This window comes from Morone saxatilis, unplaced genomic scaffold, assembly GCF_004916995.1.
Source record: "Morone saxatilis isolate NCDOM2014 unplaced genomic scaffold, NCSU_SB_2.0 Contig12, whole genome shotgun sequence".
NCBI lineage: Eukaryota > Metazoa > Chordata > Actinopteri > Moronidae > Morone > Morone saxatilis.
This window is the reverse complement of record NW_023339674.1, coordinates 16,379,427-16,394,910: the sequence shown is the minus strand read 5'-3', so window position 1 is coordinate 16,394,910 and position 15,484 is coordinate 16,379,427. Positions and strand designations below refer to the sequence as shown.

Sequence of the window (15,484 nt, the reverse complement as noted above, 5' to 3'; positions counted from 1 at the left end):
TGTGTGTGTGTGTGTGTGATAGGGTTTGAAAATTAGGGTTTCCATGATGACACAAAAAGTGCAATGTGAATTTGATCATTAGTACACCCGCTAAAATACAGCCCATTTACAGCAGTTTCCAGTTGAACAAAAGTCCAATTTTACAAGAATGTGCGGCCTGGGGTGTCTACATTTTGGGGCATTTATCCAATTAACAAGGTTTAGGAGGCTCCAGTTTAAGGTCCAGATTGAAACAAAAAAACAACAAAACCAAAAAATTGTCCCTTTTGGTGAATGAGAAAATACAACTCCAAGAATAAAAATATCTTGTGTGGTAGGTATTTGGTAAACTGCCCTTTACGGTTATTTGACTGTCATATAGCAACATCTTATTGATAATGACAATTCAGTCCGTTAAAAGGCTAAATTAATTATTACAGAGTCCATTTCAGGGGACGAAACCCCCCAAAAGACCTTCAATCCCTGTTTGTCCCCACTATGATACTGATGCAACCCTTCAGTAAGACTCCACCATTAGACCTTTATAAATTAAATTAAATGAACGTGCAGGGCAAAACGTTGTAGCTTCATTAATGGAGGACATGCATTGTATATTATTAGTGTATTATACTCTATTATATTATAGTTCTACAGTCAGTGAAGAATGGCTCTCAACAGTTTCAGTTGACGAGCGCGACCTTGAAGAGCAGTAGCCTGACATCTCTATTCCCCCATGCACACACACACACACACACACACGGTTTCCTCGTAGTGTCAGCACAGCCTCTGTCCTCGTGTCCTTCAAGAAGCAGCAGTGCATCGATCAGGGACGTAACGTTATTGGCAAGGCACTGAAAGATTTAAGCAAAAACGATTTCATTTAATCCCCTGCTGTCACGCACTGTTGAAACTATAATAATAATAATAATAATAATAATGAAAAATCATGATGATGATATCTTGCTATAATTACATGTGTCATTGCATTAGGAGGACTTCCCCCGGGAATCCTAAAAGCAGAAACTATTTAGGGTGAAAATAAGCAAATAAATCCACATTTATGTTGACATCTCAGTCTATAAATAAATTATAGGGGGGACGAAATACGGGTTGAAGTCTGCTTACGCCCAAACGGAGCAGATGGGAGCGGTTAAAAAAGAGATGGGAATCGTATAAATGTGTCTTTGGTGACGGTTGAGTCATTTGGCTGTCACTTCACATATCACTCACTTCTTATTTCGTTTGAAAAACGTCAGGACAAAATGACGAATGTCGTCGCGGCGCCTAAATAAAGACACACTGTGTGACTGCCGGGAGTGTGGGTGGTCTTGAAGTGACAAACCCGCACGGAAATCTTTCTCAAGTATTAACGTGTCATATATACGCGTATAATGATGTACCATTAGGACTTCGATGAAAAATGAAAGGGCGTTTGGATGGATGCACCCCGGATGTCTAACGGGTTCCGTGTTTGTGGTGGTTTGAGGAAGAGCAAGTTCCAGGTCTATTCTGGTCACAAGGCTGTAATCTTTCAGCAGAGATGGGTCGTTTGTGCGCATTTGAGCTGAAAATCTGTAAAAATGGGTTCAGTCTCAAATCGTCCATTTTCAAAGCCAGTGCCTCTGGCTGAAGTTCCCCACAGCAGATCCAGTGTGTGTGTGTGTGTGTGTGTGTGTGTGTGTGTGTGCGTGCCTGCGTGCGTTATGCTTTGTGTCTCGTGATTTTTATTGGCTCAGTTTTCGTTCCTGCCGTTATTTAAATGGTTTTTTAACCACCTCTGCAAGCGCTCCATGTGGATTTTAATGGACTGATGCGGTGAGTAATGACTCCCTGTCAGGGCGAGTGTGCGCAGAAAACTTCAATAGTCTGCTAATGTTTTTCCCCCTCATTTACTCTGCAAATTATATGAGCAGGATATCAATTAACATCGTAGATACAGCGGGAGAAGCTCAAATAAAATTTTAAAAAAAGAAAATCCCAAATCCTTGTGCAATATTTATCAATTGTCCAATTTGCACTTACAGGGGGGAGTGAAAGAAAAAGAGGGAGAGAAAGGCTGGGTCTGGATAAAGAAAGTAGTCATGTGTTGGTTTTCGTTTCAAAGACTTTCAGGGAGCTGTGCTGAGGGAAAACAGAGGAGTCAGCCCTCCCACCCTTCATCCTTAATAATCATCTGTCAAAACACCCACAAACTAATTTAACCATTTGCACACAGATCTGGTAAATAAAGGAGGCTTTACACCCCCTTCTGTCTGGAAACATGTGCTCCAACAACTCTGAAAAAGACCAATAGGCCTGTTTTCTGTAGCCGGACGAGTCCCACTGCTTCCTTTATATGAATCCCGAGACAACACAGATGACATGAAAGCGGAGCAAACCGAGGGCCTTTAGAGAAGATTGCTTTTCAGGGTCTAAATGTGTGTGGCTGGTCTCACAGGGGGGACCGCTCGCTGTGCGCACATTCACTCCCTTGGGCCAGGGGTCCACACTGACAACATCAACAAACGGCCAAAAAGCCGCATTATGGTGGATTAGGAGCCTGATGAAAAATGCTGCTACAAATTAGCAACGAAAACCCCAAAAGACCGTGGGTATATCCTTGTTCACTTTCAATTACAGACCGCCGAGGCCTGTTAACGTCCCCCATTCATTTAGGCCCTTTGTAACTTGCTAGAAAATGGTTCTTTACAAGCGAGCGAGAGCCACACAAGAGGAATACTTGCCCACTGTTGCGTGATATTCATGACTGTTATATACATCAAGTCGTGTTTAAAATATTTAAACTGAATTTTGTGCGTTTCTCACACCTAAAAAGGAGTCTTAATTAACTGCATTACTCAGAGACTTGGTCCCAGACAAGGTAATTTGGTTGTGTGGTTGCTGTGTCCACGCCTGAATGAACTAATATTAGAAGCTGCATGATTGGAACAAGAATACATTTTAAGTTAAATAAAGTAAATAAATAAAAAATATATTTTACTAAAATGTTTCAAAATGTGAGTCATTCAAAGCAATTTAAAAAAAAAAAAAAGGTTGCTTAAAAAGGTTAATTTAATTTAATTCACTTGGTGTGCTGCTGTCTAAGTCTATTTTAGACCCTTTCTGTGTGTCAAAAAAACTGCAATAAAATAAATTAACGATTTTTTTTCTTTTTTAATTCACAAACATTTATTATTCTTGTCGTTACAACAAAAAAATGACCTATGAACATTTAGGTGTCTCTCTCTATTGGCAACACATGACATACTGTATGTTTCACAGATTAAATTGTGAAATAGATAGGAACGAACAACAATAAAAAGGTTGAGAGAGGTAATGCGCTCTTTTATACTAAAACCACATAGCCTACGTGTCCACCGACAACAGGAAATGATATTGTCACAAATTCACCATGTAGGGGAGGTGTGTGCCTGTGTGTGTGTGTGTGTATGTTGTGGGTGGGGGGGATATGGGATATGGTTATTTTTGTGCCCCCTCCCTTTTGTCTCCATTCGCTTTCTAAGTAAAACCTGAGTTTGCCGTCTCTGCCTATGTCAACAACAACAGTGCCATTTTCTCACGACGCACAAAATAAAAACAATTTAAATCATAATAAATTTCTCAATTGTATTTTTTTTTGTAAAGAATCTGGTGACACCTTTAACTTATGTTAAAAATAACAGGATCTTTTTCTCCCACTGACAAATGAAGGCCACATGTCAGATTTCAGGCCAGCATTGTTTTAAAAAGATCCTTCTCAGAGTTTCTCTTGCTTTTGTCTCTCAATATTATACACATATTTACAAACCATAAATAAACCTTTGTCTCCTATTACATTGTTAGGAAACGGGGAGAGCAAAAACACTCTTATTTCACCAAGGATGTACAGCCTACCTTCACATAGGAGGACGCCACAATTGGCTTTTTAATAAAAATTTTCAGCGGGCAATATCACCACTTTTTTTTTTTCTAGAAAGGACAAGTGTTCATATTAGGAGTTTTGCTGGAAAAAGTCTGACTCTGTGGGCTGGGATGTAATATGCTGTCCTGTGATAGATTCAAATGGTTGGAAGCAGAGGCCAGTGCTGGGGTCAACATGGCCAGGATCTGAGCCTGGCTGCTCGGTTGTGCGCTGTAGGAAGAGGCGGTGGAGTTGGCCGCACCGATGATATTGTCAATGGAGAATGAAGGCCGACTCGGGGTGCTGGAGTCCGTCTTGAGAGGCGGCAGAGACGGGCTTAGTTGAGGATAAAAGGGCTTCCTTAAATCTGCCCCTAAAAGGGTGGGCAGGGGATGCGGCGCAGGGAATATGGAGGCTGATGGGGGCAAGGTGCAGGGGGCGTTAGGGAACGGGAATGAACCACCTGTGTGGTGTGGGTGATACGGGTTGTGGGCTGCGTGGAAGTTCTGCAGCTGAAGTCCATAGTTGTATCCGTACGGGCCGTATCCAAACCCGGGTAGAAAGCCACCGGATTCCCTGAGGATTTCATTGGCTTGGTGCCTCTTGAAGCGCTTCCTCCTGCGCAAGAAGCTCCCGTTGTCAAACATGTCTGCTGAATCTGGGTCGAGGGTCCAGTAGTTGCCCTTTCCGGGGTTGCCAGGCTCTCGTGGGATTTTCACGAAGCAGTCGTTTAGGGAAAGGTTGTGGCGAATAGAGTTTTGCCACGCGGGGAATTTCTCCCGGTAGTAAGGGAATCTATTGCTGATGAACTCGCAGATCTCACTGAGAGTGAGTCGTTTCTTGGGGCTCTGCAGGATCGCCATGGTGATCAGAGCGATGTACGAGTAGGGTGGCTTCACAAGTGCACTTTTTCTGGTTTTGTCCCCGATCACGGTCCCGACCTCTGCGTTGGACCCCATTTGGTCTGACGGGCAGTCGGAGCTGCTGAGCCCGGGAGAGGAGACCCTCTCGGCCGCGTTCTGGGAGTAATTATCGTCCGAGTCATTGTCCAAGTTGAACTCGTGGTGAATGTACTTTCCGTCCTTTCCTACGGATATGTCACCCCCAACCACGTCGATGTCCACATCTTCGGACAATGCAGAGCTGTCGGACATATCCGCCCCTAAAGTCATCCTTGGAGACACCGCTTCTCTTCCCCCTCTCTCCCAGATTTCCTCCTCCCCTAGTCCGGTGAGGCTACTAAGCGAGAGCGCACACACACCACTCTCCCTCTCCCCCTTACAACCACACCAGACTTTTGCTGCAGCTTTATCTCCAACTACTGAATGCACACATGGCTAGAATCTATTGAAAAGATAAATAACTCTTTGACCTGTAGATTTTGCGCCTCCTGGTCGTCCGAAGCTGGTCAAGCCGGGCCGTGCGAGGTTCTCATCGAGCAGAAAACTTCTGGTTTTCAAGCGTAAAAAAAAAACAGTCAAAGATTATCTCGCACCAGTCTGGACTTGTGCTTTCTTGAGAGGCGATTCTTTCCGTCTGTGATCAGTTTATGTTGTAGGTCATTTAAAAAGCTACTTTTGGATATCCAAGTAGCTTTCCAAAATATCTTTTACGCACGGGATTGGGTAGGTATCCAGCCAGACTATCACACTATCCTCCTTAGCGCTCAAAAGGTATTTATAGGTCCACGCTGATCACGTGGTCTTTGAGTCACAGTTACCAGGAACTGGATGAAATTACCCTGCAAAAAGTAGTATTTGGATCTGATCTTTCAAATTTCAATACCACATTTCGTTAAAAAAGAAATAAAGAAAAAATAATTAAAACCTGTTATGGAATAATATCCAACGTTCATATGCATATTAGCTTGTTTTTAATATTTTTTTAATTTTCTTAATATAGTTAGGGATCAATCTCCCGTATTCTGTGCTTTATCAATATATATAACATATTAAAAAAATAGGAATATGGATAAAAATGCATTAAAAACAAAATTGTCTCATTGACAATCCATCAATTACATTTCTCATCTAAAAACAATTTTATTTCTGAACTGCGTGACTCAATTAAATGGGCTTTTTTATATATATATATATATTGTTAACTTTTTTGCAGTGTAAGGTGAGAGAAGTATAAGGTGTACTCGGCTGCTGGTGATTATGATCTTTATGAAATAACCTGCAAACACCTGCAAAGCATATATCAACATTTGTACGGTCTAATCGAGTGTCCCATTTGTTTATAATGCAGTGACGAGTAAGATATGCAAATTCATAACTGTATGAATGATCATCGAAGGAAGAGATATTGACATAGGTCGAAAGGCAAACCCCCCACAGAAAAGCGTGTAACGTGCAAGTATGCATGCAGACAGTCAATGGTACATTTAATTATTATTATTATTATTATTATTATTATTATTATTATTATTATTCCCGTTCCTTTTCATATTTAATGTATTTGTTGAGAAATAAAATAAATTGTGTTCCTTTAATCTGGAAAATAAAAATCTAATGCCAAATGCTGCTAAAATATGTATTGTCACTATTTTCTTACGACGTTTAATTGAAAGCTATTTTTAACTTTTAACGTTTTGATTTGTAACATTTTTATCTGTGACATCAGTTTTTGTTGAGCTATTCGAGGTGTTAGATAAATAATTATACACACGGAGCTGATCTGCTTATATTCTGCTCCCTAATAAATTGGCTGATTCGGCCGCATTGAATTCCCCCTCAATGGGGTCTTGGCCAGCAGCCTAATTCCCTGATCACTTCTCACGGGTTTTGTGTTTTCCTTGTCAAGAAGTCACAACATTATCCATCTGAATTTTCTGCATAATTCACGAGGGTGCACAGGGGTGCATTCAGCTGCAACCTGCTCCAGTTTGTCTCCGTCAGGAGGGAAAAGGCCAGCAGATGACAATGTGTAATGTGTCTCTAATGTGTACGGGTTTATTCACAGCAGGCTGACATTCCAGTTCATTGCAATTATTATTGTAAAGCGTTTGCATCAGCATCCCATTCATCCTACGCCTCGAACAACATACAGATTGTGATTTTTGTGTTTCATTTTTTTTTTTTCTTATCGGGAAGCAAAATAGTTTTCATGCAATCTCGATACAATTAAAGCTTATCTCTGCATTGTTTGTTTGCTGGTTTGTTTATCCAAGCCTGCTTTTTATTTGTTGGAGGAAACGACTGTTCCACAGAGGAATCAAGTGCAAGTCAAGCATACAACTTGTTTAATACACCATGACTGAGCCGTGTGTCCTCTTCTCTGACCTGCCAGCCACAAGCCTTTTAAAATCTGAAATAGACTCACTGACACCTGTCTGACAGCTGCCCGACAGACATGACACATTACTTTCTCCAGGTCTCTTCAGCACCCTACATTATGAACTTATTTATCTATTTACTTATTTTGATTCCTAGATTCGCCCAAGGTTTTGGCGCCATGGAAAAAAAAAATCACTCTCCACATTTGATCTATTTATTTATTTATTTATTTATTTGACCTCTCACACCGTCTTCCATAGCTAGTTACCTGAATATGGAAACTAGAATTATTTATGCTTAGATTTATTGATTTATCCTGTTGGAGTAGTTGATGATTGTATTTTTAAAGATCTATAGCCAATATTGTATTTGACAATCAATAAATAAAAGATTATTATTATGATCCTATTTTGTATAGCTGTAAATTTACAGGCCTGTTTTCAGCTGTTTTTATTATCAGTGTACCTGCACATATTTAATCATGACCTATGGCTGAAAGGCCATTATTTTATCGAATCCTTATTTGCTTAAAGTTTCTAAATAATTAAAATGTAACAACCTACAAAACGTGCGTTGTGGATATTTCAGGATTTTCCGGTTCCAGTGGGGGTTTTTGGCTCTTATGAGCCGTGATTTGTCCGAATGGAGGAGTTTCTCATCATTGTAGTTTGTGGTGCTGAAGCGCCCTCTGCTGTTGTTAAAGAAATACAAATTATTTTATTATTATTGGCTGTCTAAATGACACCAGTGTTATAAAGATGGGGCAAATAGTAAAACAACAACATTTCCACTGAACTGAAAAATTGAACGCTGCTGAAGTATTCTAATATTTTAAGAAAGTGGCAAATTAAGTTTAAAGTCAATTAAATCAGCCATTATATGTTAATAAAATGCAACATGTTAATATGGAAATATTGTCTTATTAAAACATGTCAGAGTATATTATCAGTAGGCCTAAATAAAGTGTTAACTGTGTGCACAAGTGTTAGTGTACCTAACAATTATACATTATAAGATTTGCATTACATTGGGAGATCAACATTATGCAGCATCTTGCAAAACTGAGGTTGAATGAACCAAACTGTCCAAAATAGGATCTAATAGAGGACTAGGACTCGGCTTCAAACGAAGGGAGCAGACTGCACCATGACTTCATGACTTATAATGTCAAACATCTGAAACCTCAAGTGGCAACTGGAGCACAGTGTTCCAAATATCTTATGAAGCCAAAAATGGATAGAAACAATAAAGGAGCGCCTGGATATTTTGATTATCTTCTGTTTTGAGTTGGAGAAAGAAACACTCACTATGAAGAATTTCTGAATGCATCTTGTTTGTTGTTTTTCAGACAACTGGCCAGACACAACATTTCCAATGCAATGAGTTTTGTGGTATAAACATTTTCAGTTTGAAATTTTAATGGTAACACAGTTTGAAGCAAGACCCGAGTCTTGAGTCCAGGTTTTGCACATGGAAATTAGACTTTATTATCATTTCATTATAAAGAGTTCATATTTAGCACAAAAAACACAAACCTAGTCAAATTCTACAACATAAACAACCATCAGTCTACAGTTAATTTCCAAACAGGAAAAAGTTATTCTGTCTTGCTCTACTGCCCTTCTCTCTTTGTGTAAAATCAAAGCTTAGTGAATTCCAAAAGTCACACCTATTCTCTGACAATGAACAAACAAAATTGGGAAAAAGAGGAAGTCACAAACTGAACAAATGCCTCTTCCCCCAATAAAAAATCAGATCACATCTGATCTGTGTATCCAACCAACCTAATTACAAAACAAGCATTTGGAACACAAGAACCTATAATTTTCTTACTTCAGCAGTGATTTTGCAGTTAACTGTTGACCATTAGTGTAATTAGGCCGAATCATAATCCCAAATTGCAAAAAGAAAATCTTCACTCTAAGAGTGAGAGCAGTCCCACAGGTTGAACATCATGCTTTTGCTTCCATCTAGTGGTGGAGAGTTTCAACCTGTTCCTTCAGCACTTAAGTGAACAAACAGATGTTGCCTAAAGTTTGTTCATTGGTTATGTATTAGAATAATGAGGTTTAGCTGGTTAAGAGCAGGCCTACACTTTGCATTTGACAAACTGCTTTAAAATATCTGTAACACTCCCAGGTCATGCAACATGTGGATGTGGAATATCAAAGGCTGTTGGCTTTGCTGTTAACTATTTATTATTAATATGTTGTTTCCCTTCTCAGAGACTGTCTCCAAACCAGAAAACAAGTCTTGTCAGTTTTCACTCACGTATAGTGCTAGTATGTGCTACCTGCTTTGGCCCTGTGTTTGATAATGTGCTGGTCAGACTGACCCACCAGGTGGCTCTGAGGTATGGATGTACTGTGGTTTCTACTGTAACAGGTGGGAGGAACAGTAGCTGGGACTCCATCTAAGAGTTTATAATGCAATCCTTACACCAGTACTAATAGTATCATGGGCCCATAACATACTTTTGCCCCTTTGCATCGATAGTTTGTGTGATAGTGTGGTTTAGATGCAGAATCTGGAGGCCTCATTATCAGACTAGAAATGATCTGTCATTAACAGTAATCGTCCTACCACCAGCAGTTTTGTAACTTCCATCTGACAATATTATTGATAGATATTCATAACCTGAGCAAAAATAAACTCCACACGTTTTATTTTTTATTTTTTTGTAACTTCTCTCTGTCTTTTCTCCATCTTTGTTTCTGTGAGATGTGTTTTGGAAAACATTTCATCAGGAACACCAAGATGTAACTACTGTCACTGAATTACCTTTGTATCTAAATAGTATTTCTTTTTTTTCACCCAACACCAAGTATTAGACTTTCTTTCTACATTTCTACATGACCTCAGATAGGGAAGCAATTTTAAAAGATTGGTTGTATTTTGTTTGCTGGTTTTCTGGGCTTTGCTAATTAAGGTATATTTATTGAGAGTAGTTCAAGTATTTGATATTTTCAACAAAAAAAGTAATAGATAAAGTCAAATAAAATGCAAATACAGTTGATAATAACTGCTGTAAAGTGAGTAGATTTGTTATTTAATACTCAGAGAAAACAGAAATGTGCATCAACACCCTTAAATCCAAAAATATTTTTTGGAACATAAAACTGACAAACATCTATTTCACAAGTCGCAAAAAGCACTTTAATTAAAATGATCATGAAAAAAGGAGGAAATAGAAAGTTAATTAATTCTGAATAAGAACTTTGGTGGCATTAAAAATAAAGGAAATAACTACGAATAAAAACAAATGAACCATTCAGTTGGGTTTTCTATTGAGGTGTTGAAGATGTAACGAAGACTTGTACAACATAGTGGGCTACAACAGCCTCTATTCATTGTTGGTAAAAAAAAAAAAAAACTGTGTATTCTCTCAGAAGGCCTGTAGACGTATTTCAGATTCTTTCATTCAGATTTTAAACCCAGTTATAACGAAATAAATGTAAACATTTTGTATCCGTTGTGCAGTATTTGAGTGGTTATGACTAGTGTTAATTTGTGTGTGATGATGATGAATAATGTGTTATTTATTTTATATTATCAGTGTGTCTAAATGTTAATTTTGTGCTTTGTGTCTAATTTATAGCTACTACATTTATAGGCTACGTCAAAACACATTTAGACTTTTTGTTAAATCAAATGCTTCCATTGAACTATAATCCTTCATCCACATAAACAAAAAATGTGGAAATTAATCAATTAATGCGACATTAAATGTATTATCAAGTATTGTTGTACAAGAGGGTAATTTAAAAATGGATGAGGTCTGATTTTGAAGGCTGTGACCAGATCCATGTGTGTATGCCAATAAAGACCACATTTATTTTACTGTAAAAATGAATTTATTTTCAGGCGACCTGTCGTCAGCAATGATAACACTCTTTTCTTTTAATTAACTTTTTATACATCAACAAACTATTTACATGAAAACCGTCAGACTTGAATGATGTAACAAACACATGTAAACTCAGAAACGAACTCTAAAAACACAGGAGATGTGAACGAAATGCAGCACAGTTAAACACATTAAACTCTCCGAGATACAGTCATGGAATGTGTCAAACGGATCTAAATGGCTTTACACCTTTTAAAATAGGAATGTTTTATTATGAGGCTCGGTCATTTTGTGTCATATCTTTTCTGATCTTTAAATCACCGAATTTCTTACAGGAACTTATCAATCTGCCCTTTGAGTATGTGGTGACATTCATGTAAGGCTTTATATTAGGCTATAATAGCCTTTTTCCAGTAACACTCGACTTTGTATGGTACCAGTTTCATCTCATATGGGCTCATTGAGGGTAAATGTCATTAGGCTATTATGGGACTATCTGGCAAATAATGTTTCACATATACCGCTCCAATCCTGACGCAAAGTTGGCTTGTCTCATGTAGGTGTTGTTGTAGGAGTTCATGGGACTGGAGAGGCCCAGCAGCTGCTCCGTGTGCTCGGCGCAGGAACCGGGGCGCAGGGCCGGCAGGGACAGCCGGTTGCCGGAGCAGTACACCTGAGAGCTCCCCGGAGAGAAACCGGACTGGGTCATGCTGGGCAAGTTCGGAGGAGAGGCCGAAGAGGAGTACGGGTACCCGGCGGGCAGGTTGGATGAGAGATTCCCGCTGTTCCTGCTCAGCATGTTCGCCGACGGGTTAACAGTCTGCGTCTGGAAGCACGCAGACGGGTCTGTGGTGCCGGTGACCGAGCAGCTGGAGGTCATGGTGCCCAGGTCACCTCCGCCCAGCCCCAGCGCCTGGGAGTTGAGCTCTCCGCCCGGGCCCCCCTGCACCACCGACTGCTGGCTGATGATGTTGTCGATGCTGAACATGCGCGGCTGTCCTTGGCCGACCCCGGCGGAGGTCTGGTAGTGATGCAGCATGGCCGGATGCGGGGATGTTGCAGTCAGCTGAGAGCCATAACCAGACCCTATCCCGGCGTACAGGGTGTTGGGGTACGAGGGCCTCCCCATTGGGGTCGGGGTGAACGCGCTGGAGCTCTGCATGTAGCCGGGGTAGGTGCTCACATCCGTGCGCTTGAACCTTTTCCTCCTCCTCAAAAAGCTCCCGTTGTCAAACATATCCTCGGCGGCGGGGTCCAAAGTCCAGTAGTTGCCTTTACCCGGTCTGCCGGGTTCCCGGGGAATCTTCACAAAACAGTCGTTGAGGGTGAGGTTGTGGCGGATGGAGTTCTGCCACTTCTTGGAGTTCTCCCTGTAGAAAGGAAAGCGCTCCATGATGAACTTATAGATGCCCCCCAGGGTGAGCTTCCTCTCGGGGGAGTTGGCGATGGCCATGGCGATGAGAGCGATGTAGCTGTAGGGAGGTTTCCCCCTCTGGACGGGCCTCTTCCTGCGGCGGCTCCCCGTGGGCAGGTGCTCCTCGGTCTGCCCCAGAGCGCCTCCTCCATCCTCCGTGTTCGGACTGTTCCCCCGGGGCTCGGACTTGATCAAAACGTTGTCCTTGGAGCGGGCCTGCAGCATCAGAGGCGGCGGAGGCAGCGGCGAGTCCAGGCTCACGTTTGGAGACATGACAACAGGACTTGCCTCGGCGGGCGAGTGCTGCGTCTCTGCGGTCATGTTGCACATGCCAGAGAAGTATGAATAATTTGCCAGATTCATAAAAGAAACAGAGTAATGGTCTTATTTTGGTCGAAATGATGAGCAGATGGGAAAATGCCCGCGAAAGTCACAAATTAGGTGCGTATTTTGGTAATTTCTTTTCTTTCTTTTTTTTTACCAGTGAATGATCCCCCCTTGCTCTGGCCAAAAATAGTCCCCTGTCCTGCCCTGGTGTTTGGGTTGTGTGTGTCAGTCCAGGTGAGAGAAAGGCGTTGACAGTTTTATAAAGCAGGGCAGGAATGACGCCACCGGCTCGCCAGTGACGATGGAGGCAGGAGGACAAAACCCAGAAGAACATTTTAATATTGCTCTGACCCATCAGGCACTATTTGTCAGAAAGATCACATAACATAACAAACAGTTATAAGGAGTGAGGGTAGTTTTCTATGTGATATTGTTACAGCAATTAGATTTTCTACTCAGATGTCAGTTTTCAAAAGGGGATTTTAGGATTTATTTAACAAAATACTTTATTTTGAAAAGGCCTTTTGTCAGCTGAATGTCTGTGGTAACATGGAGTCTAGAAAAATGTATTGGGTAACCTAAATAGATCACAGTAATTACCCATAAAACCTGACATAGTGATGTGATGAAAGCCATACAGGAACATTAATAGATGTAGACTTTAATGTTTGAAATTTACTGATGACCCTTTCTCCCTCTCTCCCTCTCTCTCTCTCTCTCTCTCTCTCTGTGTTCTCCCCCCTGGCTTACACAGGCAGCTCTGTGTAGATCCAGTGCAGAAACAACACTCTAAGAGCTGCTCTGTGCTACTCCAAACCCAACAGCCAATCCACCAATTGAAAAATAATAACAAGCCACTGAAAACAAGCAATTGAGCTATCAAAGCTTTTGGGGAAGAAAAGTAAATATCCCCTCATTTCATTTTCATTTTTGGAGAGTGATAATCAAACAGTCCCCTGGCCAGAGAGGAGAGGTGTTATCTTATGGATCTTTAAGTGAAAACACAGTTCTGAACACAATTGGTAGACAACAGCCTTTAAATACAAGCATGTGATAGTGCTTCTAATTGATTATTTAGGAAAATAGTGGGTTGGAGGTAATTATAAAGGGTAAGATACACAGAGAGGTGACCTGCTGCCGTCACTTTTAACACCTCGGGGAGAGCTGTTGTGACTGATGCGATGTCTGGACTGAGCCCAGCAAGGCGAACTGATGATGCCATCATGTTGCATGTACATAAGTTAACAGATTAAAGGAAAACCTGAATAGATGAGTGACCAAAGAGGGTTATAGGGTCACTGAAGGGTCTGAAGAGTATAAAAATGATGTGATTTATATGCGGTGGTCTTCACAATCAACAGATCTCAACCGCATTAAACATCTTCAGGAGATTTTGGATCAGATTTTTTTAGACAGTGTTTGCCACCACCATCAACAAGACACTAAATAAGGGAATATTTTTTAGAAGACTAAGCCAAAGTTCACTGAAGCTGTTCAGGTCGATATGTATTTGTTCAACATCTTACTTAGAAACTTTATGTTGGTCTATACTTTAATTTGTCACCCTATTTGTATATAGAGAGATTATGTTCATATAATTTAAGACAACATGGCTAATTGTCCTTCAGACGAGCCTGAAATGAACAAATGTGGTGGCAATAACCAAACCAACGTCATTAGTCACAACTGCCCGGCCTTACTGGATGCCTGTTTCCCTGTCACCCTCTCTCCGCCAACACAAAGTAGCTGGCAGCCCCCCCCACACACACACACACAGTAACACAAACCACACCACACACAAAACCACACACACACACACACAGATGATTGGACCCCTCCCGACCCAGCCGCAGCTCAGACAACATTAAGCCCAGCTAGCTACTCACAGCCAGTGGCTAACAGCTTCAGACAGGCGTGGGAGCGGTGCTGTATCCAAGCAGGATCTGCCCCCAGAGCTGCCAGGTCAGGCAGGACAAACAGGGGCTCAGGCCAGGAAACGGGTCCTCTGCCTCAGGGCCTGCGGCCTCTTGCTAATCCCCTCTCCTCCTAAACCACCCCACCAGAGCCTCCCCATACCTCTCTGGACCTCTACACTCCCTAATACACTTGTCCAGTACTGTGGTCACTTTATGTATTTACGATTTTAGACACTGCAATTTACACATCCATGTACCAACATGCAGTGGGCCTGTGTTAATAACACTGCCCCTCACCCAATACCAGGATGATGCTGCTGGCAACATTGGGTACCACATTAGAATCTATAAATAAAAAAAAAGAGGATTGAAAATGTCATATTTATGCTACTCCACTGCTATATTTTGTGCTTCTTCAGCATCCTCTTATGCAACAGCTGTGAGTGAGTGCGAGCCTATTACACTAACACACACATACACACACACACACACACACACCACACACACACACCACACAAACTCACACTCACACACAAAATTGGCTAAACTCGTGCAATACAGGCAATACAATAAAAGAGGGATTTGTTTTTAACAGTAATAAATATACAGTACGTATCAGATGGTGGAGATTTCACAGAAGTTGAGCTGGACAGGAGCTGCAGGGCTACAGGTTCATGTTCATATTGATGATATGAATTATCATGCATGTATTTGCATTATCAGTTCAGAAAGTGCTCTTGTTTTGTTTGATGTCTTGCTTCACTCTGAAGCCACATTTAGTTTTTTGATTCAATCAATCAATGAAAATTTACCAAAATCATGAACCTGTAGTTTTATTTCTCT

General features: G+C 41.0%; 2 protein-coding genes across 2 annotated transcripts; both read right to left on the bottom strand.

The window, feature by feature from the left end:
• Positions 1-3,107: 3,107 nt before the first annotated feature.
• On the bottom strand, positions 3,108-5,514 carry foxd2 (forkhead box D2). Its single transcript, XM_035653807.1, has one exon. The coding sequence runs from the start codon at positions 5,029-5,031 to the stop codon at positions 3,928-3,930; it is 1,104 nt and encodes a 367-aa protein (XP_035509700.1). The 5' UTR covers positions 5,032-5,514; the 3' UTR covers positions 3,108-3,927.
• A 5,981-nt stretch (positions 5,515-11,495) lies between these two features.
• foxe3 (forkhead box E3) lies at positions 11,496-12,761 on the bottom strand. The gene has a single exon (XM_035653883.1). It carries the CDS (start codon positions 12,759-12,761, stop codon positions 11,496-11,498), a length of 1,266 nt encoding a protein of 421 aa, XP_035509776.1.
• Positions 12,762-15,484: the final 2,723 nt, after the last annotated feature.

Coding starts and splice junctions, on each gene's coding strand:
- foxd2 (XM_035653807.1), bottom strand. CDS start 5,031: ATGACTTTAGGGGCGGATATGTCCGACAGCTCTGCATTGTCCGAAGAT.
- foxe3 (XM_035653883.1), bottom strand. CDS start 12,761: ATGAATCTGGCAAATTATTCATACTTCTCTGGCATGTGCAACATGACC.